The sequence below is a fragment of the Lepidochelys kempii genome, chromosome 11 (genome assembly GCF_965140265.1).
Source record: "Lepidochelys kempii isolate rLepKem1 chromosome 11, rLepKem1.hap2, whole genome shotgun sequence".
Taxonomy (NCBI): domain Eukaryota; kingdom Metazoa; phylum Chordata; order Testudines; family Cheloniidae; genus Lepidochelys; species Lepidochelys kempii.
In genome coordinates this window covers 4,639,892-4,667,148 of record NC_133266.1, presented here as the reverse complement: position 1 = coordinate 4,667,148, position 27,257 = coordinate 4,639,892, and the positions used below count along the sequence as shown (strand labels likewise).

The following is a 27,257-nucleotide window of genomic DNA, read 5'->3' as shown; positions in this document are numbered from 1 at the left end:
TGCTCTGCGAGGTGGTTTTATTGAATTAGGTTTGCAGTCAGCATGCTCAACGTCACCAACTTAGTGATTGTCACAGATAGCATTGCCTCATTCCCAGTGCAGTTCAGCTGTGTGCGCACTTTAATTAGCCATTATAATTATTCTTGGGCAACCCAGGCTATGAGCTGAGTAGCAGAAGTGCTATATACCCAGCAGATGACTCAAAGGTTACTGACACAGCCCAGAATGCTAGTTCTGTGCAGAAACTAACATTCCCCAGAGATTCAAACTCCATTCTTTCCAAAGTCATCCAGGATAAGGGCTTCAAGCTGACATTTCCCACTCATTAAAGCTATGTACATTTCTCTTTCAATCACTTCGATATTGCCTATGCTAATATCCTGCCTAAGATGGAGAGTGCCTGCCTCTCCTGGCTTTTTATTCACTAGATTTAGAGCAAGATTTTGACCACATCTACTACGGATTCCTCACTGTTTCTTTCATGTTGAATCCTGATGTAATAACGAATCGATCAGTCCCAAACCTTCTGAGGCAGGGGGAGTTTTCAGAGGAGAATATTCACTATATAAGGATTTTATGGGCTAGCTTACAAATATATGAAGATCAAGGCACCCCAGTGTGTTTGCATCACGAACAGGAAACCCAAATTTACTTAGAATTACAAAGCAAAGGTGTTATATTGTCAGCATTTCCACTGGGGATTGGATGGAGTCTCATTTCTTCACAGCTTTGATGCAGTCTTGCCAGAAAGCATCTTTCTGAGTGCCTTGGAATTGTCTCCTTCTGGTGCTGAAGGCCACCTATTATGATCTGTGAGAAGTGATACCAAAAACAATCCGTTCATTTGCAAAACTAGCCCTCTACTCTTCTATCCTCCCACACCCAGTCACCACCCTTCCCAAGTTTCATCACTGGAAGACACTATCCCATGAACCCATTTTTACCTGGTATTTCCCAAGTGGAGGAATATAAGCTTTGACCAGCATCCACCTTCACAGTTTCCCCAGTTATAAAGGATGCAGCAGGAGAGAGCAGGAAACACACTGTAGGGGAGACCTAACAATGAAGAATTATGCCATTTACTTACTCAAATTTCTGGGGATTTGTGTCTGTTACAAAGTATGTAATGGCTGATTTAGGTGTGAGACATCTACAGAGGCATACTCATTTTGTGCAGATGCCTGAGGGTATGGGTCATCAGCAACTTTAAGCCAAGTTCCCAACAACAGCCATGGCTGCCACTTAAGTAATATAGCTTAATACAACAAGCTTTTAAGTTGAGCAGCAGACCATAACTCTCTACCTTCCATACCAAGGCCAAAAAAAGTTTTAAAGAGGTTTTATTATTTTGTCAAAGAAAAGAGTGTTCTTACTGATCAACCAGTTGACTGGAAGATGGCTTAATCCCTTATGCTTTTACTTTCTGACGTTACCATTCAATACTTTCAGTTCTTTTCTCATTTAGTCAGCTTCCTTTGTAACTAAGTTGAGAACAAAAAGAAAAGGAGTACTTGTGGCACCTTAGAGACTAACCAATTTATTTGAGCATAAGCTTTCGTGAGCTACAGCTTATGCTCAAATAAATTGGTTAGTCTCTAAGGTGCCACAAGTACTCCTTTTCTTTTTGCGAATACAGACTAACACGGCTGTTACTCTGTAAGTTGAGAATTTATTTGACCAGGAACAAGTACTTACAATACATTTTAAATTCTCAGAGTAGGTTTGGATAAATCTCCTAATGGGATGATTCTTTTTAAGTCTTCAAGCAATTCTTTGCACACTACTCTCCCTTTCTCCAAGCTCTCCCTCTTCTAACACCCTCACCACCTCAATATTAACCCTTTATTGTCCTCCATATACTATAATGGTGTCAGGACAGAGGTACAGGTAGAATCAGGAACATGTTCTGAAATGCATTACCTCCTCAGGAATTCCCAGTCTCTTGGCTGGAATCTTTTGGATGTAGTTTTTAAACATCTCTTCACCAAGTTCTTTATAGTTTGCAACAGCGGTTTCTGAAAATATTACTCCCTATATTGAAAACAAAAAGCACAGTGAGATCAAAGTATTGTTGCATAAATTTAATTCTGAAAAGTTTAAAACCCTGACACATTTTTACCATCTAAACAGCACTTGGCTGTGAGTTTTTTAAACTGGGCTTGGTCAGAATAATGAGACACTTTAGTTATAATGCAGGTAGCTATTAGCATCTTCATTATTAAACAGTGTCATTCAAGTCATTGGTTACTGTTATGCTGGTCTTTCCATTCAAAATCCTAGTTTTCCCAAATTTGCAATTAATTCCTCAATCTCAGCTCAACAGCTCCAAACATTGGGTATAAAATCTGAACCCAAAAGATTTTTTTTGGAATTACAAATATTTAAGATTTGCTTTTATTGAAGGAGAGCAAAATAATCCAAATAGGACAGCCAAAGGTTTCTTCTTGTCTTACAGACCCCTACACTGGCTTTACTATGTGCGTTCTGGTACCACCCAGAGTCCCAGCCAGATTCAGGGCCCCATGTTTTAGGATCTGTATTGATGTAGAGAAAGAGACTGTCCCTGCCCTGAAGACTTTCCACTCTAGATTAAGAGGGTTGTAGCAGATAGAAGGGATGGAGGAGGGAAGATGAAAGTAACAGCAATTGGAACACAGGGTTACATGACCAGCTATGTGCATAATCTGCATGTTTCAAGACTGTTGGTTTTTTAAACAGGAGAAATGTTCTGAATTCCAACCAAAATTTTCCATGTCATTAATCCATAGTGTGGCTATTAAGGTGATAGGAATCTTACAGGAATGTGGACCACAGCTTTTTTGGGAATTAGGGGAATAGTGTTTAATGCACAAGCAAGTTATTTCCTTTAGAAACACACTCTGCTTCCCTCGTACATGTTTCCTTGGTGCCCCGCCCAGATCCTGCAGTGAAAAGTTCTTGGGGGTTACCGCAAAAGTGGTGCACCCACACAGGATAGTTGTGCATATCTTTGTGTCTCCTGACTGCAATATGGATTTTCATAATTGACACAGTAATGAAACCATTACAGGCTAGCCAGTAAATAACTGTCCTCTAATGTTAATACATAATTTGATATATCTGACAATTATAGTATTGTGCACTGGGTACATGACGTATTAAAATGCAAGCACTGTGTGAATTAAAAAATATATGTTTACTTATCCGAGATGCTGCTTGGCATATGCAATAATGTATAATTGATATGATTAAATGGATAATTATTAAGTCTTTTTAAAAAGCCAGACACACACATTATGTCTCATTACACACAAGCTATGTTAATTTATTTCCCCAAGATTTAATAAACCTAAAAAACTAGGCAAAAATCTCAATGTTTAACCGTCATTCAGTAGTTCTCATTGCAAATATATGATCAATTAAGTTTCACAGGAGCCGGAATGCAGCCTTTACGCAAATGCAGAAACCTCTGAGGAAGCTTGAGTTTCTCTACCTGAATGGAGCTGCACGGTGTGCATCCAATTAAACAGCCCATCCCAACACCAACAATACTGCTTGTTTCTAGATAGGAAGCTTAACAGGACACACACCATCCCATAAAGGCAGAAGAAGGGTCCCCTTGCTGGCCTGTTTCCCAACTCTGACTTCTGTAAGGGAGAATGCAACATGGATTTTGAATGGGAAAATTCTGCTCCTCCCACATATCTCTCACCAAAAAATAAATCAAATTTGGAGAAACAGACTCTGGTTTAGGATGCAACGTATAACAACTAGAACTGAAACAATATCAACATTCAAAGCTAGGGCTGCCATGTCTCTTATTTCACAGCAGCATGCATTTGGAATAGATAGTTAGTCTTTCCATAACATTATTTAAACCAATTACTCAATACATAATTAATTCCCAGTGATCTGGCAAGCATGTTCTAGCTAGCCTGTACATTGGATTCCTGTCTGTGTTGTGTTTCATTGATATGAATCATGAATAACCACCACCCCCCACTCTTCTATAGTGAATTCTTCTGCACACGCTAAACATCCATTTTTGCCCCCAAATAACCCCATTTTACATATGAGGAAATTATGGCAAAAGAGTTTAAGAACTTGATTGACATCCTAGAGAGAGAGATTCTGTGTCAGAGCTGGGGACAGAAGCCATTTCTCAACTCCCAGTCCCTGCACCATCACCACATAACTGTCCTTTCTACATAGCACACCTCCTGAATCACACACTCGTGTACCCCCCATTGAAATACTGAGTGTTGTATGGTTTCAGAGTAACAGCTGTGTTAGTCTGTATTCGCAAAAAGAAAAGGAGTACTTGTGGCAAAGCCCGTTGCCAATTGTGCCCACATATCTATTCAGGGGACACCATCACAGGGCCTAATCACATCAGCCACACTATCAGAGGCTTGTTCACCTGCACATCCACCAATGTGATATATGCCATCATATGCCAGCAATGCCCCTCTGCCATGTACATTAGTCAAACTGGACAGTCTCTACGTAAAAGAATAAATGGACACAAATCAGATGTCAAGAATTATAACATTCATAAACCAGTCGGAGAACACTTCAATCTCTCTGGTCACGCAATCACAGACATGAAGGTCGCTATCTTAAAACAAAAAAACTTCAAATCCAGACTCCAGCGAGAAACTGCTGAATTGGAATTCATTTGCAAATTGGATACTATTAATTTAGGCTTAAAGAGAGACTGGGAGTGGCTAAGTCATTATGCAAGGTAGCCTATTTCCTCTTGTTTTTTCCTACCCCCCCACCCCCCAGATGTTCTGCTTTAACTTGGATTTAAACTTGGAGAGTGGTCAGTTTGGATGAGCTATTACCAGCAGGAGAGTGAGTTTGTGTGTGTATGGGGATGGGGGGGATGTGAGAAAACCTGGATTTGTGCTGGAAATGGCCCACCTTAATTATCATGCACATTGTAGGGAGAATGGTCACTTTGGATGAGCTATTACCAGCAGGATAGTGAGTTTGTGTGTGTGGTTTTTGGGAGGGGGGTGAGAGAACCTGGATTTGTGCAGGAAATGGCCCAACTTGATTATCATGCACATTGTGTAAAGAGTTGTCACTTTGGATGGGCTATCACCAGCAGGAGAGTGAATTTGTGTGGGGGGGTGGAGGGTGAGAAAACCTGGATTTGTGCTGGAAATGGCCCAACCTGATGATCACTTTAGATAAGCTATTACCAGCAGGACAGTGGGGTGGGAGGAGGTATTGTTTCATATTCTCTGTGTATATATAAAGTCTGCTGTAGTTTCCACCGTATGCATCCGATGAAGTGAGCTGTAGCTCACGAAAGCTTATGCTCAAATAAATTGGTTAGTCTCTAAGGTGCCACAAGTACTCCTTTTCTTTATGAGTGTTGTATATGTTTTCAAAATGTGCTTTTGAAAGACATTTCTCCCCCACTCCCAAGTATCTTTCCCCTAAAGAAGAAAAATAGGGGAAGTGCTAATGTAAACACAGAAGTGGAAGTGATTTTACTGACCCCATGTTCCTGACAGACAGACCATCCAGTCAGTGCAAACAGACTCAGAGGGCCTTGAAGATGTTAAGAACACTTTAGAGTGGTGATGCTAAATGAAATTGAGCATTCAAAGCAGACATGGGGATTTAGCCACACAACATCCATAAATTCTGCATTTCTACCCCCCACGCCAGTTGGCTTTGAAAAATCTTAAACCTGGGACTATATCATTGATAAGTCTGATCATATTGTGTGTTGTTACTTACAGGGGCTACAGAGTTGATTCTCACTCCACTATGGGCCCACTCTATGGCTAAACTCTTGGTTAGGTTATCCACTGCAGCTCTTGCTGCTCCAGTATGTCTATCACAGAGAAAGAAAGGAAAGAATCCATTACAACAGATAACACTGTGCTCTCTCTCACCACCCCATTGAAGAATGTAAGAAAAATGTAAGTAACATAAAACAATATCTACAAAGTTTTTGGCTGGGCCAGTCAGACAATTGCATCTTCCAGCTTACTAAGCAAACTCCAACAAGCTTGTTCTCCTAAGGAACAGCAAAGAGTCAAGAGGAAGCTTTGCTGAAAGACTACAGGTCATAAGATGGGTATGTGAGATGATACTACGAGGGAACCCCAGTGAACAAATAATTACACAGCTGGACAGGTAAATCAAGTGCAACTGAAACCCAGAAGTTAATTTGCCAATAGTCATGTGACTATATAGAAGCACAAAACATGATTAACAAGCCAGACACTGCCCCCTTAGAGTGACCTGATGAAACCTCTTTTCATCTTAGTTTTATAGTAAATGAGATGGGGCTCAGGCTCTCCAGCTCTAGGTTTATTTTCCAAATGTGGTATTGGTATATTCTCAGTGAGAGCTCACACATCGGTCAATTCCAGAGCAAACCGAAGTGCCTGCACCACCTTGTGGATCTCTAAATTATCTTTACACTGACTAGAACCAGACAGATTCCAGCTCTTAGATAGTAAGTGAAAAAAATACTAACAAAAGTACAGCAAGTGCGTTATGTTGGTTTGTCTATGACAAGACGCTCTGCTGGAGTTTCAGAGTAACAGCCGTGTTAGTCTGTATTCGCAAAAAGAAAAGGAGGACTTGTGGCACCTTAGAGACTAACCAATTTATTAGAGCATGAGCTTTCGTGAGCTACAGCTCACTTCCTCAGATGCATATCGTGGAAACTGCAGCAGGCTTTATATATACACAAAGAATATGAAACAATACCTATTCCCACCCCACTGTCCTGCTGGTAATAGCTTATCTAAAGTGATTTCCAGCACAAATCCAGGTTTCCTCACCCTCCACCCCCCCACACAAATTCACTCTCCTGCTGGTGATAGCCCATCCAAAGTGACAACTCTTTACACAATGTGCATGACAATCAAGCTGGGCTATTTCCTGCACAAATCCAGGTTCTCACATCCCCCCCACCCCCATACACACACAAACTCACTCTCCTGCTGGTAATAGCTCATCCAAACTGACCACTCTTCAAGTTAAAATCCAAGTTAAACCAGAACATCTGGGGGACCCTGGACCGCCCCCCCCCCCCCGATGTTCTGGTTTAACTTGGATTTTAACTTGAAGAGTGGTCAGTTTGGATGAGCTATTACCAGCAGGAGAGTGAGTTTGTGTGTGTATGGGGGTGGGGGGGATGTGAGAACCTGGATTTGTGCAGGAAATAGCCCAGCTTGATTGTCATGCACATTGTGTAAAGAGTTGTCACTTTGGATGGGCTATCACCAGCAGGAGAGTGAATTTGTGTGGGGGGGTGGAGGGTGAGGAAACCTGGATTTGTGCTGGAAATCACTTTAGATAAGCTATTACCAGCAGGACAGTGGGGTGGGAATAGGTATTGTTTCATATTCTCTGTGTATATATAAAGCCTGCTGCAGTTTCCACGATATGCATCTGAGGAAGTGAGCTGTAGCTCACGAAAGCTTATGCTCTAATAAATTGGTTAGTCTCTAAGGTGCCACAAGTACTCCTTTTCTTTCTGCTGGAGTTGCGTTATGGTTGGGAGCTACCTATGAGCTCTGTGTGTGTGACTTCTACCTACTGTTCATACTCCCCTCTGCAGAGCCTTGGCACCTGTTGCTGCCAAAAATGCAACAAGAGAAGGAAAACTGCTGAAAGTAGATACACACGATCTCCTGCTCAAGAGAGAAGGCACAACAGCGAACACACAAAGGAGTCAGCCTGTACCGATCAACCTTACTCCGGTATTCCCACTCAGGATTAGGGGCAGTAAAATTCCTGGTCCTGTCCACTCCACAGCTTTCAGCAAATAAACCCCTGATGCTGTACATGAGAAGGTGACTCCAAAACAGATATCCGCATGGTGGGGGTTGGGGGAGGCTGAGTGAGGCTACCTGCAGGACAAGGTCAGAACATGCTAGGGACACTCTGTGATGGGGTGTACCAACCTTGCACCGGGCCACTGGGACAGGACCAATCACTGTGGGTCCAGGATGCCACGCCCCCTCCCCCCTGCTGCACATACTCCAGGTGGAAGGGACAGATAAAAGGAGGCAGCCCTGCTCTGTCCCGGCTGTCTGAAGAGGAGGAAGGATGTGTGCTGCAAGCCCCTGCAGAGGCACCAGCAAATCCCGAAGCAGTGGGAACCCTGGACCTGGACTACGCTGCGGACGACCAGTCAACCGAAGAGACTGACTGGGAAGCTGAGCTGCTGCCAGCCCAGGAGATTCCTGAGATGAGCCTTGCAGTAGGAAGTGACACAGGGAATGTATTAGAAGCCGATGCTTGAACCTTTAACCAGGAATTTTCCAGCTTCATAGGGCCCTGGTTCCCCTCTTCCTCTCCCCCCACCCCCCGCACTTGCCACTAGGTGTGGCTACCAGGGACTAAAGCCATAGACTAACTGTTTGCTCTGTCTCACCCATAGTATCAGAATCCCATAACTGTTATTGCCTGCCCCAGCCAGGAGGCTTCAGGCCTAGACTATTTGCTTTGCTCTGTCCTGCCCAGGGGTTGCAGACAGATTGTTTGCTCTGCCCTGCCAAGAGGATTAGAGCCCTCCAATTGCTATTGTTTGCCCCAGCCAGGAGGCTTGGGAGGCATAAACTGAGTGTTTGCTGGTCCCTGCATCCCCCCTCATCGAAACTGCCTGATGCAACAGGGAATCCCGATGATTGTGTGACGGGGTGTACCAACCCCACACTGGGCCTATGGCGGTGTCCCTGCTTCACACGCAGGGCCCCCTGTGAGACACTCCTTCCCAACCAACAACCCCCCGCCCCCCCCAAGACCCAAAATCATGCTACAACTAGAGAACAGATAAACTAGTAAATCCACAGTAGAAGAGGACAGCAACACTCTCTGCAGAATACGACCCGTGCAGAAGTTGCATACACAGAACTCACAGGCAACTTTCACCCACATCACAACTTTAACAGAGGCTTCACTTACAGGCTACGCCTACACTGTGCCGCAGTGCAGACTATGGGGGTGTGAACTGCAGAGTGCCATGCTCTGAGTTGCATGCTAACTGCCCCAGGTGGATGCTGTTGGCGTGAACTAACTGGTACAGCAGCACCCCGTTTATTTGATCTAACTGGGGCTGGGACCAGACCGGATAATCTGGAAAATGGGAACATGTGAACATGTGAGGCTGCAACGCCATCTAGCGGCCATAGGAGAGATGGCCTGCTTCTGGATGTACGGGCTGGTTGTTCGGTTAATGCGGAGAGCTGGATAATGGAGGGTCAGATAAATGAGGTTCTACTGTACCTAGTCCCAGTAACGCAGTCCTCTTTCAAACAACACTACTAATTTGTGCCAGCAGCATCCACGAATAGGGTAGGGTAGGGTAGTTAGCGTGCAACCCTTCCTAGTGTGCTCTGCAATTCACACCTGTGCACAGTGTAGACAAGCCCCTGGTTTTGTATAGTCCAGCTGGTGTGGAACACAGATTCAATCTATTGCTGCAGCTGTCTCTAAACTCATGATAGATCCCTGTACATACAGCAAATACATACAGAAAGACATGTGGAAACAGTGTGTCAAGGCAGAGCAGTAACCGCTCTTCCAAGCCCTGTTGCTGCCTAGTGCATGAATATTTTCTGTAAGAATAGCCCCTGTTCAAAAAGGAGGCCCTGCTGGGGTTGCTCAGCTGAAAGTGATTAATACTGCTAAGTCAAAAAGGATAGGATAGGTAAATAATCTTACGACATGCCAGGAAACCCCTTCCACATGTCAGCTACAATGTTGACAATGGCTCCTCCGTGCTCCCGCATCCAAGCATTGTACACTATATGAGGGGAGGAAAATAACCTACTCAGCATCTGCCTCTTTTCAAATGATTTTTCCTAATGATTAGCACACACAAGTGGGAGTCAAGACTCCTGGGTCTAATCTCAGCTCTGCCACAGACGTTAGGGATGCAAAATCACCTTGCGTCCCTAAACCACAGTCCCCACATCTTGAAAATGGGAACAACATGTATGAGATGTCAAGAGCAATTCATTAGTGTTTGCAAAGAGCTTTGAGAACTGCTGGCGGAAGGATTAGGATCTTGATTCCCACTAAACTACTTTGCATTCATAATTAATAACATGCACTTTTCTATCCAAGGATCACAGTGCGCAAACTTTACATTTAGCCTCCCATCTCTGCTGTGAAAAAAGTATTAATTCTATTTGACAGATAGGGAAATCAGGCATTAAAGAGGTTAAGTGACTTGCCTAAGGCCACGTAAGTCTGTGGCAAAACCAGAAACAGACTTTTTGACTCCCAGGCCTGGCTTTAGCCACAAGACCATCCTTCCACTCTTTTCATAACAAACATAGAAGATATATATTTAGTTTAGGATGAGATTAATGAAACAGGCATCCAATGTGATGCAAATGTGTGCAGAGAGGAGGTGGGGGAAACAACAGGCAGCCTTTTAAAGTTATTTGCCTACTGGTATTTCTTGCCACATCCAGTCCTCACCTGCCTTGCAGCAGTAGAAGGTCCCAGTCAGATTTGTTTCAATGACAGCATTCCAGCCCTTTGAACTGATGGCTTCAGCAGGACTGGGGAACTGGCCCCCTCCATTATTCACCAGGAAATCGATCCTACCATGCAGATCCAGGGTGGATTTCACCAAAGCTTCCACCTAATGAAAGTAATTAAAAAAAAAAATCTATAAGAGGTCAATTGGTTTGTCTGTCTATCCCATTTTAGCAGTGTGTGCTCCCCATCTACAAAAAGAATGCCCCAATGCACTTACCAGCCTTCCACAAGTTCAGTGGTTCTCAAACTTTTGCATTGGTGACCCCTTTCACAAAGTAAGCCTCTGAGTGCGACCCCTCTTATAAATTAAAAACACATTTTTATATATTTAACACAATTATAAATGCTGGAGGCAAAGCGGGGTTTGGGGAGGAGGCTGACAGCTCGTGACCCCCCCATGTAATAACCTCGCAACCTCCTGAGCCCCAGTTTGAGAACCCCTGCACGAGTTCTTCTAGGCAACAACCTTGCAACTATACTCAGGCTGTGAGAGCGCAACTTGACAGCTTCAGTTAACAGAGGACTGGGCAGAGTCAGTATTTGGATGGGACAGCTCCCAAAAATAACCCAGGTGCTGGAAGTGTCAGTACTGAAATAAAGGGAAAGCTGTGCAATTGGAGGTTATGTTTTTTTGATAAAATGTAAAAATGAAGCATTCAAATTCAAAGTTACTAAAATTCCTATGGCACTTTTCCTGAGATTGGCTCCTGGCCAAATTCCACATAAGGTAATTACTGATGCCTTCCTGTACTTAAATTCACTGCCGTTTTGAATGGATACAATATTTTTAATTCACTTACTGTTCTAAAAGTGGCCATATTGTGTTGCTGGTTATAATGGCTACTATATCCCATCCTCAGAAAGCTCTGCACTTCAGTAGCTGAGGGAGTAATCTTTACACACACACACACACACACCCCACTTCATTGTCTAAAGGCCCTTATTGCTTGCTAAGGGCAGTAATGCATCAAACAACAACAATCAGCTTTCTCAAGTGAAACAGGAGGCTATATTGACTACATTCACCACAGACAATCTTCCTGTGTCACGCTGCCTGGTTTGGGACACAGCTAAGAATGCCAAAATACAGGGCAAGTACTCCAGACTTGTGGTATATTCCATGAGATTTCACCAAACCAGTAACAAATGTGCACTTCCAAAATACTATACAAGTTAACATGAAGCCACAGACAGTCCCCTTCAGGCATGCTAGCCCCACATGCACCACTCAGACAAACCAGACTTCTGTGATAAATGATTATTAAACCCATAAATCACATATATTAGGTTCTTTCAGCTCCAGAGACCCAGCCACTTACCCCAGGTCAAAATATACTTCAAGATTTCACCCAAAAACCATGCTGGTAACCAATCCTTTACTAAACTAAAACTAAAGGTAAAAGGAAAGGAGTACTTGTGGCACCTTAGAGACTAACCAATTTATTTGAGCATGAGCTTTCGTGAGCTACAGCTCACTAATGAAGTGAGCTGTAGCTCACGAAAGCTCATGCTCAAATAAATTGGTTAGTCTCTAAGGTGCCACAAGTACTCCTTTTCTTTTTGCAAAGACAGACTAACACGGCTGTTACTCTGAAACCTAAAGGTAAAAGAGAGTTGTTAAAAGGTTAAAATGAATCATATCCATTACTGTTGATTTCAGAGTTTGCGTATCAGGATCATAGTAGTGATGTTAAATCTGCTAACTAGCAATTAGTCTCTCTGGTTCACCCAAAAGATTGGGGGGTCCTCAGTCCATTATTCAGAGCACCCCTTTGTTAGAAATCATAGTCCAGAGATGTGGAGCAGGAAAGAGACAAGGAGGTGATGACACAGTTACCATATATACCCTCAGCCTATGTGCATAGAAAGTTACTGGTTCAAACAGAGTTTTGGATCACAGGTCCTTATATGCCATTGCTGAGTCATAGGGCATCCACTGTCTCTGTGTCTTCTGAACTGTCTTTAGGAGGGGCCCACTAGAAGAGCTGATTCTCGTTAATGGACCAGTCTCGATGTAAATCTGCCTTATGGGTGTTACCCAGGAACACCATGATACACAGATTTCAACAGGATAATAATACTTAGCAGACTATAACTTTTCCATCGATACTTTACAAGGTATGCTTTGTATAAGATTTATGTCAATTGTGCAACAGTGGTGATACATCAGTGGTTGCAACAGTGGTAATCTTTCTTTTCTACAGTGTCATATGATTGACAGTAACAACATCATAGAGGAAGGAGTAGGAAAAGAATCAAAACCATCCTAGTGTTCTCTTTAACAACTGCCAAAGGCATATTTGACTAAACAAATATGTTCCTATCTCCTATATTGGAGGAGTGGGGAAGTAATAAGAATACTCCAACAGTACTTATATTCAAATAAGAGGGTTTTAGAACAGACCATCTATTGCAATTTGCTACCATATTCTGGAGGAAACCCTCACAGTTCCCAGTTGAAAAAGAGGTGACCTAAACATGTCAGAGAGCCAGGAATTCTTGATTTAATCCTACCTGATACTGACCTTCTCAGAGTATTGGGATAATCACTTAACCTTTCTGCCTCAGTTTCCTTATCTGTAAAGTGTAGCTTTTTATACTTAAAACCTTGTTAACACAGGAGAGATAGTTTGCAGTAAGTTGACATCTGTTAGTTAGCGTGTAACGTAATGTAAGACGAATTAATAGCGTGCCCACAGAACGGCTGTGCCCATTCAATTTGCATGTTTTTGTACATGACAGGTGTTTGGTGCATACTAAGCGCATTGCAGCCTGGGAGGGTATTCCATGATCCTTTGCTTCATTGCTGACCCATGTGCATTTTGGGATTTTTCTCACTGTGCATTGTCAGATCATAGCAAACGCCAGGCAGAAGGCAGTGGAATTCTGGGACATGGGTTTAAATTTTAAAAAAAATCCCACAATTCTGCTCTCTCCTTCCCCTGCTTCCTCTGTTTCTGGGCATACTAGTGCCATTTTTGAATTACTGTCGGTAGCACCAACAATGCTCTACGCTATACTGGCAACCTCAAATACACCAAAGCCGGTGACAAATATTTGCGTATTTTTCTATTAAAAAAAGAAGGAATTGGAGACCATTTGAACAGCTGCCCATCAAATTATCCCTTGGATCAATTATTGTGCTCAATTTTTTCCTATAACTCATTTCCCTGTTCTGCATTAGCTGTCATAAAAAGGTTCTGAGCACTGTTTATCCCCAGCCAAGAAGAAGATGCAGAGAGTTAATCTAGCATCTGTGGTCACAGAAAACGGACAAAAGAACGGGTAATGGGAATGTCCTGCTGACCAGGCAGACTCAAGAGCAGTGCAATCCTACAGGGGGAAGAACATCATTCAGCATCCTTCTCATATATTGAGCTGGCAATATACAGAAGCATCAGAAACAAGAGGGCAGCGTGTGACCTATGTCTCACAAATAGAGCCGCTAACTTAGCACCACATCAACTCAGTAACTATGCCATGGGGGCTGGGGAGAACAGGGAAAGTACCTTGAACTTGACAGAGTTCAAACAAATCAATACAAAGTCTAACAGATAAGCTGCTAGTCACTGAATAAAATATTCAGTCTACAGCACATTAAAAAAAGTTAAAACTCTGTAAGTACCAACTTTTAGCTATTACTATGTACTAGGTGGACATTCTGCCCAAAGCAACTCATCTCTTACTGTTCTTCACAGGAATTGTTAGCATATTATTCGTGATTGTTTCAACTGCTGTTCAGTTGACTCCTGGCCTATCAGTGAAGATGAGGTTGGAAAATTGTGAGCAATACAACTGGGTGAGCTTTTTAGTCAACAGAATAAAAACAATGAAGTAACATGACAATGAAAATAAATTTAAGACTAGAGCTTAATGTCCTTACTTAAGTAGGTGCTTTTTTACCTGCCTAAAATTCCCCCTGGAGAGTTTCAATTTGAGATGGGCATCTTCACCTTTTGTCCGGAACTGTGTGTAGTGTTGCCATATTCTGTTCAACAGCAGCTATGTTCCTCTTCAGAAGTAGCTGCATTTCAGTAGCAGGTGAAGTGACTCTTGTACACACTTTGGATGACAGGTATTATATGGCTGAAAATTTATATCCCCAAATAAAGACTTAAGATTGTAAATTAATGGAATATTTACAGCTGCATTATTAGAGTATTAAAAAGGTCAGAGTAAATTTAGTTATGAACTACAACTTACTAAACATCACAGTGAGGGGCACTGCTTAATTCAGGTAACTAAACAGCAGCCTTCCCCCATTATTTACCAGAACAGACATAAAGGAATACCAGTGTGACTGATACCAAGTCACACTGCTTTAATAAGGTGGGTGAAACTGTTGTAAAAGCAATGAGAATAAGCTTTGCTGTAGGAAAGGAGATAAACAGAGAAATGACTGAAGTCTGAACTAAATCAAGTTTACTAGTGATTGAAAGCCAACTTGATGTACCCTCTGGGCAGAATGCTGGGACATGGCGGGAGAAGAAGGAAAGTGCCTGCCACATACCTAGTGACTAGAAAAGGAGTACTTGTGGCACCTTAGAGACTAACCAATTTATTTGAGCATAAGCTTTCGTGAGCTACAGCTCACTTCATCGGATGCATACTGTGGAAAGTACAGAAGATCTTTTTATACACACAAACCATGAAAAAATGGGCGTTTACCACTACAAAAGGTTTTCTCTCCCCCCACCCCACTCTCCTGCTGGTAATAACTTATCTAAAGTGATCACTCTCCTTACAATGTGTATGATAATCAAGGTGGGCCATTTCCAGCACAAATCCAGGGTTTAACAAGAACGTGGGGGGGGGGGGGTAGGAGAAAACAAGGGGAAATAGGTTACCTTGCATAATGACTTAGCCACTCCTAGTCTCTATTGAACCTAAGTTAATTGTATCCAATTTGCAAATGAATTCCAATTCAACAGTTTCTCGCTGGAGTCTGGATTTCCCCTTGTTTTTTCCTACCCCCACCCCCCAGACATTCTTGTTAAACCCTGGGTTTGTGCTGGAAATGGCCCACCTTGATTATCATACACATTGTAAGGAGAGTGGTCACTTTAGATAAGCTATTACCAGCAGGAGAGTGGGGTGGGAGGAGGTATTTTTTCATGCTTTGTGTGTATATAAAAAGATCTTCTACACTTTCCACAGTATGCATCCGAGGAAGTGAGCTGTAGCTCACGAAAGCTTATGCTCAAATAAATTGGTTAGTCTCTAAGGTGCCACAAGTACTCCTTTTCTTTTCGCGAATACAGACTAACACGGCTGTTACTCTGAAACATACCTAGTGACTGACGCCCTGTGTGTTCCACTTTGGTGTGACACACTGGAAATCCTGCAGCAGTTTAGATACATAATTAAAAGCTTCTAAGTAAATACACATGATCAGTCCAGTAGCTCGTTATCTAGATACAAAAGGGATGGGAGCTATGCAAATACCTTACCTAATTTGAGTTTAAGTTCTGTTTCCCAGAGGAGTACAGGAGGCAGATTAGCAGGAGAGACATATATTTTAGATATTTCTGCTAAAGTGGTAGACTGTGAAAGAGTTATTATTTTTGACATTTAAATGGTCATGTTTATGATATCAGAGTAAGCACCCCATTGAGCAAAATGGGGTACTTCAGACCTCTCATGGTTATTGTTTCAGGCTGTCACTCAGGAAGAAAGACAAGGTGGGTGAGGTAATATCTTTTATTGGACCAACTTCTGTTGGTGACAGACAAGCTTTCAAGCTTACACAACACTGCATATTAAGGATGAAAGCATTTGTACTGGTTACACTAAGAGCTTACCAGTTTAACTAATAGTCTAATTTTTTAACTGATACTGTTAAACTGGTGCAAGGGGTGGTTTGAACACTTAGTTGACCTAAGCCTAAAATAGCTTGTAGAGCACAATTCTGCAGCTGTGGAGGGCCCTGCTTACAATCCACCCTGGCAGATTCAAGGAGTGGAAATAACTTATTCTAGACAAAGCCATATCCATCCATAACACAAGGTCTTTTGTGGAGGAAGAAAGTAATAAAAGAGAAAGGCGGCGGGGGGGGAGGGGAACGACTGAACATTTTCAGATAAGCTATTTACTCTCCAACACAGACCTTTTGGGGGATTTTAACTAAAAACCAGATCATTCTAGTGTCTACTGCCTCACCATTTTGTCAGCAAAATAAAAAATATAAATAAAATAGTCCTGTTTTCTGTGTGCCAGCCTTTGCTGTCTTTGTCTCCAATCCAGCTCAGCAGCTTCCATACTTTCACACTACAGCTGTCCTCTAAATAATTCACCAAATGAAAGCACATTTTGATATCACTGCAGGGTTTCTTCTGGTTACAGTAACCACAGCCAGTGCAGTGAGAGAGAAAGATTTATCAGCAGAACCAGTTACAGCTCACAAGGGGGAAAATAAGGAAAGAGTTCTGTATCGATCCTGAATTTGAAATTCTCCCTGTATAGATTTTCAGTGTTCAGCTCATGGAAACTTCCTCTCTGGAAGCAAAAGTAGAGATATACATTGGATTATTCAATCACCTAAAGCAGTGGTGCTCAAACTTTTTCAGTCGCACCCCCCTTTACCAGTAATGGAATCTGTCCACAGACACACATCCCTCCAAAGCCAAGCTGGGAGAGAAACTGGGGCTGGGGACAGAGAGGGAATGAGGGAAGAGTTGGGCTGGGAGCAGAGCAGGGAGCTGAGTGGAGCTGCGGCTGCAGTTGGAGAGGGAGTGAAAGCGGAGCTGGGCCTGGAGGAGGAGCTGGTCTGCGGGCAGAGCAGGGCTGGAAGCATAGTGCTCCCTACCCATCCCACATGGGGGCTGGCCCCGGCTCCACCATGCACCCTCCTGAATGTTCCTCCATGCTCCCCTTGTGGGGCATGCCCCACAGTTTGGGGACTACTGACCTAAGGGGTCAATTTTGACAAAGGTCAAAAAGAAGAACTAGAAGACCAGGGTTCCAGTCTGTGCTCTGACACTGAATTGCTTTGTGACCTTGCACTAACCACATCACATTGTGGCACGTAGTTTCATCATCTCTGATATGAGGATAATAAAGTGACCTACTTCAAAAGAGAGAGGCATTGTTAGGATATAGATATTCAGGCCTGTCTGTAAAGGCCTATACTCTAAGAATTTAGGTGTATTCTTATCACTTAGCTAGTTATAGAAGTATAAAAGAAAGAATCAAAATCACTGTCTGCCAGTGTAAGGTCCTTCTCTTACTGTGACAGTCTGAGGCCCTGTGCTTAGGCGAAGATCTTTGGCTAAGCAGCAGAGGCAGCCATAAGCTGGGAAGCGACCGATCACATCCTCACATTCCAAACTAGTCACATTGAAATAAGGTGCTATTGGGCTGTTAGGAATACAGTCCTGTCCTGATAGTGCCTATCGCCTCCAGAGAAAGGGAAGTGCCTAGAAGATGTAAAAGGAAACTTGGTTTGATAGCATCCTGTCTGGCAAGAACTCACTTATCAATAGCTGGGATATGAAATTCTCATTTCTTTGTTGTTCTATCACTGTAGTCCCCACTTCCCTATTGTTTATTTGTCTGTATAATCTCTGTCTGGTTCTGTGATTGTTTCTGTCTGCTGTATAATTAATTTTGCTGGGTGTAAACTAATTAAAGTGGTGGGATATAATTGGTTAAATAATCATGTTACAATATGTTAGGAATGGTTAGTTAAATTTCAGTAAAATGATTGGTTAAGGTATAGCTAAGCAGAACTCAAGTTTTACTATATAGGCTGCAGTCAATCAGGGCGTGTGTGTGTGGGGGGGGGGAATGGGAATCATGTTTTGCTAAAGGGGGAAATGGGAACAGGGACACAGGCTCTGTGGTGTCAGAGCTGGAAAGGGGGACACTAAGGAAGGAAACTGGAATCATGTTTGCTGGAAGTTCACCCCAATAAACATGGAATTGTTTGCACCTTTGGACTTCGGGTATTGTTGCTCTCTGTTCATGCGAGAAGGACCAGGGAAGTAAGTGGGTGAAGGAATAAGCCCCCTACCAGGCATGTGTGGAAATATGAATATTAGTGAACTTAAAACACATTAAGAAACTCAGTGAGTAATTGATAGAATCATAGAAGATATGGGTTGGAAGAGACCTCAAGAGGTCATCTAGTCCAACTCCCTGCTCAAAGCAGGACCAACCCCAACTAAGTCATCCCAGCAAAGGCTTTGTCAAGCCGAATCTTAAAAACCACTCAGGATGGAGATTCCACCACCTCCCTAGGTAACCCATTCCAGTGCTTCGCCACCCTCCTAGTGAAATAGCGTTTCCTAATATCCAACCTAGACCTCCCGCACTGCAACTTGAGACCATTGCTTCCTGTTCTGTCATCTGCCACCACTGAGAACAGCCTAGATCCATCCTCTTTGGAATACCCCTTCAGGTACTTGAAGGCTGCTATCAAATCCCCCCTCAATCTTTTCTTCTGCAGACTAAATAAGCCCAGTTCCCTCAGTCTCTTCTAATAAGTCATGTGTTCCAGCCCCCTAATCATTTTCGTTGCCCTCCGCCGGACTCTCTCCAATTTGTCCACCTCCTTTCTGTAGTGGGGGCCCCAAAACTGGACGCAATACTCCACATATGGCCTCACCAGTGCCAAATACAGCAGAATAATCACTTCCCTTGATCTGCTGGCAACGTTCCTACTAATGCAGCCCAATATGCCGTTAGCCTTCTTGGCAACAAGGGCACACTGTTGACTCATATCCAGCTTCTTGTCCACTGTAATCCCCAGGACTGTTTCTGCAGAACTGCCATTTAGCCAGTTGGTCCCCAGCCTGTAGCATTGCACGGGATTCTTCCGTCCTAAGTGCAGGACTCTGTGATTGTCCTTGTTGAACCTCATCAGATTTCTCTAGGCCTAATCCTCCAATTTGTCTAGGTCACGCTGGACTCTATCCCTACCCTCCACCATATCTACCTCTCCTCCCTAGCTTAGTGTTATCTGCGAACTTGCTGAGGGTGCAATCCATCCCATCATCCAGATCATTAATGAAAATGTTGAACAAAACTGGCCCCAGGACTCACCCTGGGGCACTCCGCTTGATACCGGCTGTCAACTAGACATCGAGCTGTTGATTACTACCCGTTGAGCCTGATGATCTAGCCAGCTTTCTATCCACCTTATAGTCCTTTCATCCAATCTTTTTTAACTTGCTGGCAAGAATACTGTGGGAGACAGTATTCAAAAGCTTTGCTAAAGTCAAGGTATATCATGTCCACCACTTTCCCCATATCCACAGAGCCAGTTATCTCATCATAGAAGGCAATCAGGTTGGTCAGGCATGACTTGCCCTTGGTGAATCCATGTTGACTGTTCCTGATCACCTTCCTCTCCTCCAAGTGCTTTAAAATGGATTCCTTTAGGACATGCTCCATGATTTTTCCAGAGACTGAGGTGAGGCTGACCATTCTGTAGTTTCCCAGATTCTTCCTCTTCCCTTTTTAAAAGATGGGCACTATAGTTGCCTTTTTCCAATCGTCCAAAGAGTGCGGAGAATCAAAGGCTAGCAATTGTGGCATTTGTGGATCAAGACAATGGGAGGCCCTTTCACCTGAGATGAGGGAAGTTCACTATGTGTTATCAGCTGCTATTTTAAACACAATGGAAATCCCTTACTCACGATTTGTCAAACCATTCTTCCACTACAGACTCCATGCAGGATAGATATGGAGTATTTTTATACCAATGTAGGCTACATTTAACTGTCAGTGGAGGGAGTTACAGTAAAGCTTGAGAATTTTAGGTCTCTTGGAAAAGAAAGCTATTCATCAATGCTCAGATGAGCTACAGTGGTCAGCATTACTGCAGTGACAGCATACAACTTTTCCTTCCCAAGGGACCTTGTCGGTTAGGTTTAAAACCAGCTGGTTGGATACCTGGGTTTTAGCATCAGCATCTCATTCCCCAGCCTCCTCACCCACGGCAGTTTTTGCAATCCTGAAGTAGGGGACATGGACGCAGTCCAGAGAATGCTAAGAGCACTTGGTTGATCGCAGGCACACCAAGAGTCCCAGCTTAGCTATGCTTGGAAGGAAGAAAGACCTGGTGGCATTGCAGGTACTAGGACCCTCTCCTTCACCCATGTCGAGGCAGTGGAGAAGCAGGAGCTGGGCAGAGAAGGCCATCCTTTTCCCATGAAGGAAGAGGAGAAAGAAGCCACCAAAACTCTCCTGGCACCTGTACCCTGATTGTGCAGATGGCAGAGAAGGAGTCTCAACTCCTCCTGTTTTCCACTGCTACACAGGAGATGTGGGGAGGAGGACTCTTCCTCTAAACATCAGTCAGTCAGGGAAGAGCCTCTTCCCCTCTCAGCAGCCAGGAGGAAGGATTGTGGGGCTCCTCCATCCCTGCAGCCTACAGAGTGGGGTACAAGAGCTAAATAGTGATAGTTTCCTTGGAACTTGGGGGAAAGGGTTTGGCCTGACACAAGGGATACACAGCCACTTAGTTTAGATCTTGGCCAGCAGAAGCCGAATGCACTCTCCCTCCCCCTCGCATCTGTAACAGCAAGCGTGGGATACTGACTAGTATTCAGTCCAAATTACTAAGATCACTACTGCCTCAGGAGCCCATACTGGTCACCACATATGCTCTAGTCCAAAGAGAGTCATCAGAGACCCAAATTTGCTGTTCCAGATGAAACATCCCTTCATGCATGAAAACAAAATAGGGAAACCCGGATGCTCTTTACACAGCCATGTTCCATAATTCCTTTTCCCAACAGCCTTAACAAAACAGGATTTGCTACATTTTACAAAATACTGTCTGTAAAACAACTAGAAACAAGACAATGAGGCAGCAGCATTGTCTTTTTCATTAAAGGAACCTGACAGGTGAGGCACTATTTATGAAAGCCCTTCATTAGCAAGCAGGATTATTTCTTGCATACTTGGTGAAAAGACATTTTAGCTAGAAAGCAAGAAGGCCCCTGAGGATAAAGATTAAAAGAAACATCAAAACTTGCATTCATTAAGTTATTCCCTTGATGTCTAGCATAAATCTCCTCCTGCAGCACTCAATATGGCTTCTTCAGCACTTTGGAGGCTGAAGAGAGCCCTGACAGCCCAAATACAAGCGCTACATGTGGAGAGATGTATCCTCAAAAGCTTTGTGTGATGCAGTTTCAAACTAGGCAGACAAGACAGAACGAACATTATGTCATCTTCAAACCAGATACACTATTAAGAGATTTAGAACAGCAGAATAGGAGATCTTTTGGCAATTCAGAAAGCAGTTTCATCCTCCTTAGAATTCCTCTACTCAAGAATCTCTGCTCCAATTTCTCTGAACTAGAGTTACAACTCAGATAAAATTCTTACTTGTCTTTGGAGCCATGAAGGGGTCCAGGAGAGAAGAGAGGCCTTGTGTGACACTGTATGGAATAGCCTGTTCGATGGCCCATCAAGGGTCATCAACTGTACAATAAACCCATTGAAAAAAACCAGAGACTACCCCGATGAGTCAGCAAGCCATGTAGGGGCATGCCAATGGTCAAAGAACTCTAAGGCTTTTCCATGTGCTGTGAAGCTTGTGTTTGGGATACAGGAATTACAAGCCTCATGGCAAAAGAATACAAAAGGCAGCAACAGCATCTCCATTATGTCTTCATTCCTCTTCTTACCTCTGGAGTAACTTTTCTACAAACTGAAGAAGCTCTGAACAAAGGACTGAATGACCCATCCAAGCTGTGGATGTGTTCCAGAGGGACTTTCAAGCCCGCAAACTCACCAATATTGCTAAGAACCTGATACATGGACTTTGAATCTCTGTATGTATTTGAGTGCTTTATCATTTAACAACTCTCTTCTTGTTCTTTCATTTTTCTTTGTAATAAACCTTTAGATTTAGAGACTAAAGGATTGGCTTGCAGCATGGTTTTTTGGGTAAGATCCAACCCAATATTGACCTGACAATGTGGCCGGCCCTTTGGGGACAGAAAAACATCTTGTTTAGTGAGCAGAATTTTTTAAATAAGTTCTCACTGAACTGGACTATGGGCTGCTCGGGAGCCAGAGAAGTGGAATGCAATAAAGGGGGCTGTGTGATTTCTTTTTTAGCTTCTTGATAACCAGTGTAGGGGACCAGGAGCACAGTTTGTGACTGACTGGCGAGTCCAACTTCAGTGTTATACATCAGTTTTAGGAGAATCTGCTCTCCTTTTTACAGACTGCCCAGACTTTGGCATTTTTAGTAAGGGCTATCCCAGGCACACCAGGTCACACCTTGCTCGTGGACCTGATTTGTCTGGCTTTTTGTTTTGTATTTTTAAATAGGAAGGCTTACTTTTCCAAGTGTTTAATTTGAGATATCACAAAGATGAGATTGCAGCCAAAAAAGACACTAGTCTTGTGTTTTTATAGTGTAATACAAAATGATTCATCACAGCAATTTTAAGTGTCTTTTATCCCAGTCTCAACTAGACTCAGGCCTAGTCCACAGGGCCACAACCTCTTCCCAAGAATCCTCCATATCTGCACTGGATCCCTCCTCTGACAGCGCCACATCTTAGCCATCATCCTTCAATTCAAGGACAGACAGGACTTCTTTTAGAGCTTAGACAGAGAGATTGCCAGTGAGCACCCCAAAAACACTTTCACCGCACTCACTGCAAGGTAGCCAAATGCACTGTAGACAGCATTTACAGCCACTGTTGGCCTGAGGAAGTACCTTGGTAACCTCCACTCACACAAGTATGATTTAAAATTTGAGCAACCTATCGCTCCAGTTATCTGTTTGATCTTAGGAAAGAACTAAATGGTGATAATGTAGTAATCCTTGGAAAGTCCAGAGGTAGAGAATGTTAAACACACACAACTTAAACGGGAACCCACGAATACAACGAATAGCACAGAAGTTAGTTAAGAATTACAGACTGTACCTAAGGAACATAGGATGAAAATTGCATTTTCTTATTCAGGGCTTCTCATGGATATCAACATTTATTTGAAATCAGACTATATATTAGGGAAGGAAGTACATCTAGTTCTGCCGTCCAAAGTTAGAGAGGGTCCAGAGAAGAGCTCATCAAAAAGAAAGTTCACAGTGATTTGATCCCAGTCTGAGAGTATCTATGTGGGGAGGAGATATCTGACAGAGCAGGGATTGGCAACCTTTGGCACATGGCCCGTCAGGGAAATCCGCTGGCAGGCTGGGAGAGTTTGTTTACCTGCACCGTCCGCCGGTTCGGCTGTTGCCACTGGCCACAGTTCGCCGTTCCAGGCCAATGGGGGCTGCAGGAAGCGGCAGCCAGCACATCTCTCGGCCCACACCACTTCCTGCAGCCCCCACTGGCCTGGAACAGCAAACCGCAGCCAGTGGGAGCTGCGATCGGCCAAACTTGCAGACACTGCAGGTAAACGAAGTGTCCCGGCCTGCCAGCAGATTTGTCTGACAGATCGTGTGCCAAAGGTTGCCGATCCCTGTGATAGAGGGTTCTTTAATATGGCTCTTGTTATAATTTTGTATGCTAATATCTGGAAGTTGCAGCTAGACATTCATCCTGGAAATGTAGCACAGATTTTTAACAGTGAGATCAATCAATCATTAGAACTAAGTATTTTGAACAAGACTGATGCCTTTATGAGAGATGTTCTAATTCAACCAGAACTTGATGCAAGAATTTTACCCAGTAATTCCATGGCCCATATTATGCCAGAGGTCAGGCTAGATGACCACAAAAAATAAAAATGAAAACTATCAATATCTAATGGTTACTGCATATGGCTGCAAGTAGGGTCTCTGCCATTCTTCTGAATGAGGGAGGCAACCTAGTGACAGAGGATGTGGAAAAAGCTAATGTACTCAATGCTTTTTTTGCCTCTGTTTTCACTAACAAGGTCAGCTCCCAGACTGCTGCGCTGGGCATCACAAAATGGGGAAGAGATGGCCAGCCCTCTGTGGAGATAGAGGTGGTTAGGGACTATTTAGAAAAGCTGGACGTGCACAAGTCCATGGGGCCGGACGAGTTGCATCCGAGAGTGCTGAAGGAATTGGCGGCTGTGATTGCAGAGCCATTGGCCATTATCTTTGAAAACTCGTGGCGAACCGGGGAAGTCCCGGATGACTGGAAAAAGGCTAATGTAGTGCCAATCTTTAAAAAAAGGGAAGAAGGAGGATCCTGGGAACTACAGGCCAGTCAGCCTCACCTCAGTCCCTGGAAAAATCATGGAGCAGGTCCTCAAAGAATCAATCCTGAAGCACTTGCATGAGAGGAAAGTGATCAGGAACAGCCAGCATGGATTCACCAAGGGAAGGTCATGCCTGACTAATCTAAACACCTTTTATGATTAGATGACCTAATGGTTTTGTTCAATATCTTCATAAATGATCTGGAGGATGGTGTGGATTGCACTCTCAGCAAATTTGCGGATGATTCTAAACTGGGAGGAGTGGTAGATACGCTGGAGGGGAGGGATAGGATACAGAAGGACCTAGACAAACTGGAGGATTCAGAGTAACAGCCGTGTTAGTCTGTATTCGCAAAAAGAAAAGGAGTACTTGTGGCACCTTAGAGACTAACCAATTTATTAGAGCATAAGCTTTCGTGAGCTACTGATGAAGTGAGCTGTAGCTCACGAAAGCTTATGCTCTAATAAATTGGTTAGTCTCTAAGGTGCCACAAGTACTCCTTTTCTTTAAACACAAGAGTAATTCATCTGGATTACCTCCTCTTCTCTGCGGATGTTGCACTGTATGGGGGTCACTTTGACTGGATTTGAGGAAGAGATTTTAGCAGCCAACTCTTTTGCAGCAGCTTGTAATCTGTCAAGTTTACGAGAGGCAATAACTATATTGCAACCTGTCAAAACAAAACCAAAAACTCTTTAGATAGAAGCTGTTCAAATAGGATAGTTGTATTAGACATTTAATAAGGTAGAGATTTCTTGTAAGACTGACAGCTCATTAATAGCTGCCGGCAAGTTAGAGATCAGCAGTCAGTATTACTTTCTGGTCTCTGAGTTCACATCTCTTTCCCTCATCTAAGCTCTGGAAGTAAGAAGGATCTACAATCAAAGCCAGGCTTATCTGCAGCGTCCCAAAGTGCTAGAGGGAAACTGACTGAAAATGTGGCTGCAATGTGGCCCTCGGGCTAAAAAGTTTGCCCACCCCTGTATTATAGGCTAATGAAGGTGAGTATTTTCAGGCAAGGCCTGGAAGGATAAGTGAAGCAGGACAGGTGACTAAGTGCATGGCACTCCCCCTCACCAAGTCAATACTGGCACACTTGCCAGGGCACCTTAGGCAAGTTACTTAGACATGCTGCATGCCTTAGTTTCCCACTCAATCTGTGCAATATAAACCTAAATTACAAGTTGACAAGAGACTGAATTAATGTTTGTAAAGCATCTGTGACAGAAGGTGCCTGGGTGGCTTCCTCCTGCACCCCTCTGGGGATCCCCATTTTCTTCTCCCGTAGGGCCCACCTTGTGCACTGACTCTTTGGAGGGATCCCATACCCCTTCTCCCCCACCTCCTCAGAGGAGTATTCCCCCCCAGCATCAGCTTTCCCACTGCAAGGGCTTCCCCCATTCTTCACCCTCCCTCCGTCTGAGAGGCCCCCTTCTTCGTCCCCCCAGTCCAACGGCTCCCCCCCTCCCCCATTCTTCAACCCCCCCCCGTCCAACGGCTCCCCCGCCCCCACTTCCCCGGTCCTCGAGCTCCCCCCTTCTTCGCCCCCCCCAGTCCAACGGCTCCCCCCGCCCCCACTTCCTCGGTCCTCGAGCTCCCCCCTTCTTCGCCCCCCCAGTCCAACGGCTCCCCCCGCCCCCACTTCCTCGGTCCTCGAGCTCCCCCCTTCTTCGCCCCCCCCAGTCCAACGGCTCCCCCCACCCCCACTTCCCCAGTCCTCGAGCTCCCCCCTTCTTCGCCCCCCCCAATCCAACGGCTCCCCCCGCCCCCACTTCCTCGGTCCTCGAGCTCCTCCCTTCTTCGCCCCCCCCCAGTCCAACGGCTCCCCCCGCCCCCACTTCCTCGGTCCTCGAGCTCCTCCCTTCTTCGCCCCCCCCCCAGTCCAACGGCTCCCCCCGCCCCCACTTCCTCGGTCCTCGAGCTCCCCCCTTCTTCGCCCCCCCCAATCCAACGGCTCCCCCCTCCCCCATTCTTCAAACCCCCCCCCAGTCCAACGGCTCCCCCGCCCCCACTTCCCCGGTCCTCGAGCTCCTCCCTTCTTCGCCCCCCCCCAGTCCAACGGCTCCCCCCGCCCCCACTTCCTCGGTCCTCGAGCTCCTCCCTTCTTCGCCCCCCCCCCAGTCCAACGGCTCCCCCCGCCCCCACTTCCTCGGTCCTCGAGCTCCCCCCTTCTTCGCCCCCCCCAATCCAACGGCTCCCCCCTCCCCCATTCTTCAAACCCCCCCCCAGTCCAACGGCTCCCCCGCCCCCACTTCCCCGGTCCTCGAGCTCCTCCCTTCTTCGCCCCCCCCCAGTCCAACGGCTCCCCCGCCCCCACTTCCCCGGTCCTCGAGCTCCTCCCTTCTTCGCCCCCCCCAGTCCAACGGCTCCCCCCGCCCCCACTTCCCCGGTCCTCGAGCTCCCCCCGTCCCACGACTCCCCGCTCCGTGCAGGGCCCCCCCGGCCCCACCTAGGCCCAGCAGGTCGGCGCTGATGGCCTTGCCGATGCCAGTGCCGCCGCCGGTCACGATGGCCACCTGGTTGCGGAACAGCCCGGCGGCCAGGACCCCGCAGCACACGCCCCCGCCCGGCGCCGCCATCTTAGCACAGCGCCCCCCAC

The 27,257-nt window shown here is 44.8% G+C and overlaps 1 protein-coding gene across 2 annotated transcripts; it reads right to left on the bottom strand.

Moving 5' to 3' along the window:
* Positions 1 to 27,257, bottom strand: PECR (peroxisomal trans-2-enoyl-CoA reductase). Of its 2 annotated transcripts, none has more exons than XM_073305010.1 (8): positions 27,108 to 27,257; positions 25,195 to 25,328; positions 10,450 to 10,615; positions 9,685 to 9,766; positions 5,737 to 5,833; positions 1,921 to 2,031; positions 945 to 1,056; positions 1 to 810 (listed from the first exon to the last, which is right to left on the bottom strand). In XM_073305010.1, exons 1-8 carry the CDS (start codon positions 27,235 to 27,237, stop codon positions 722 to 724), a joined length of 921 nt encoding a protein of 306 aa, XP_073161111.1. In that variant the 5' UTR covers positions 27,238 to 27,257; the 3' UTR covers positions 1 to 721. The 2 variants fall into 2 exon arrangements, 1 of the variants encoding a protein (XP_073161111.1); XR_012154182.1 differs by having other exon boundaries at positions 723 to 810; positions 945 to 1,043.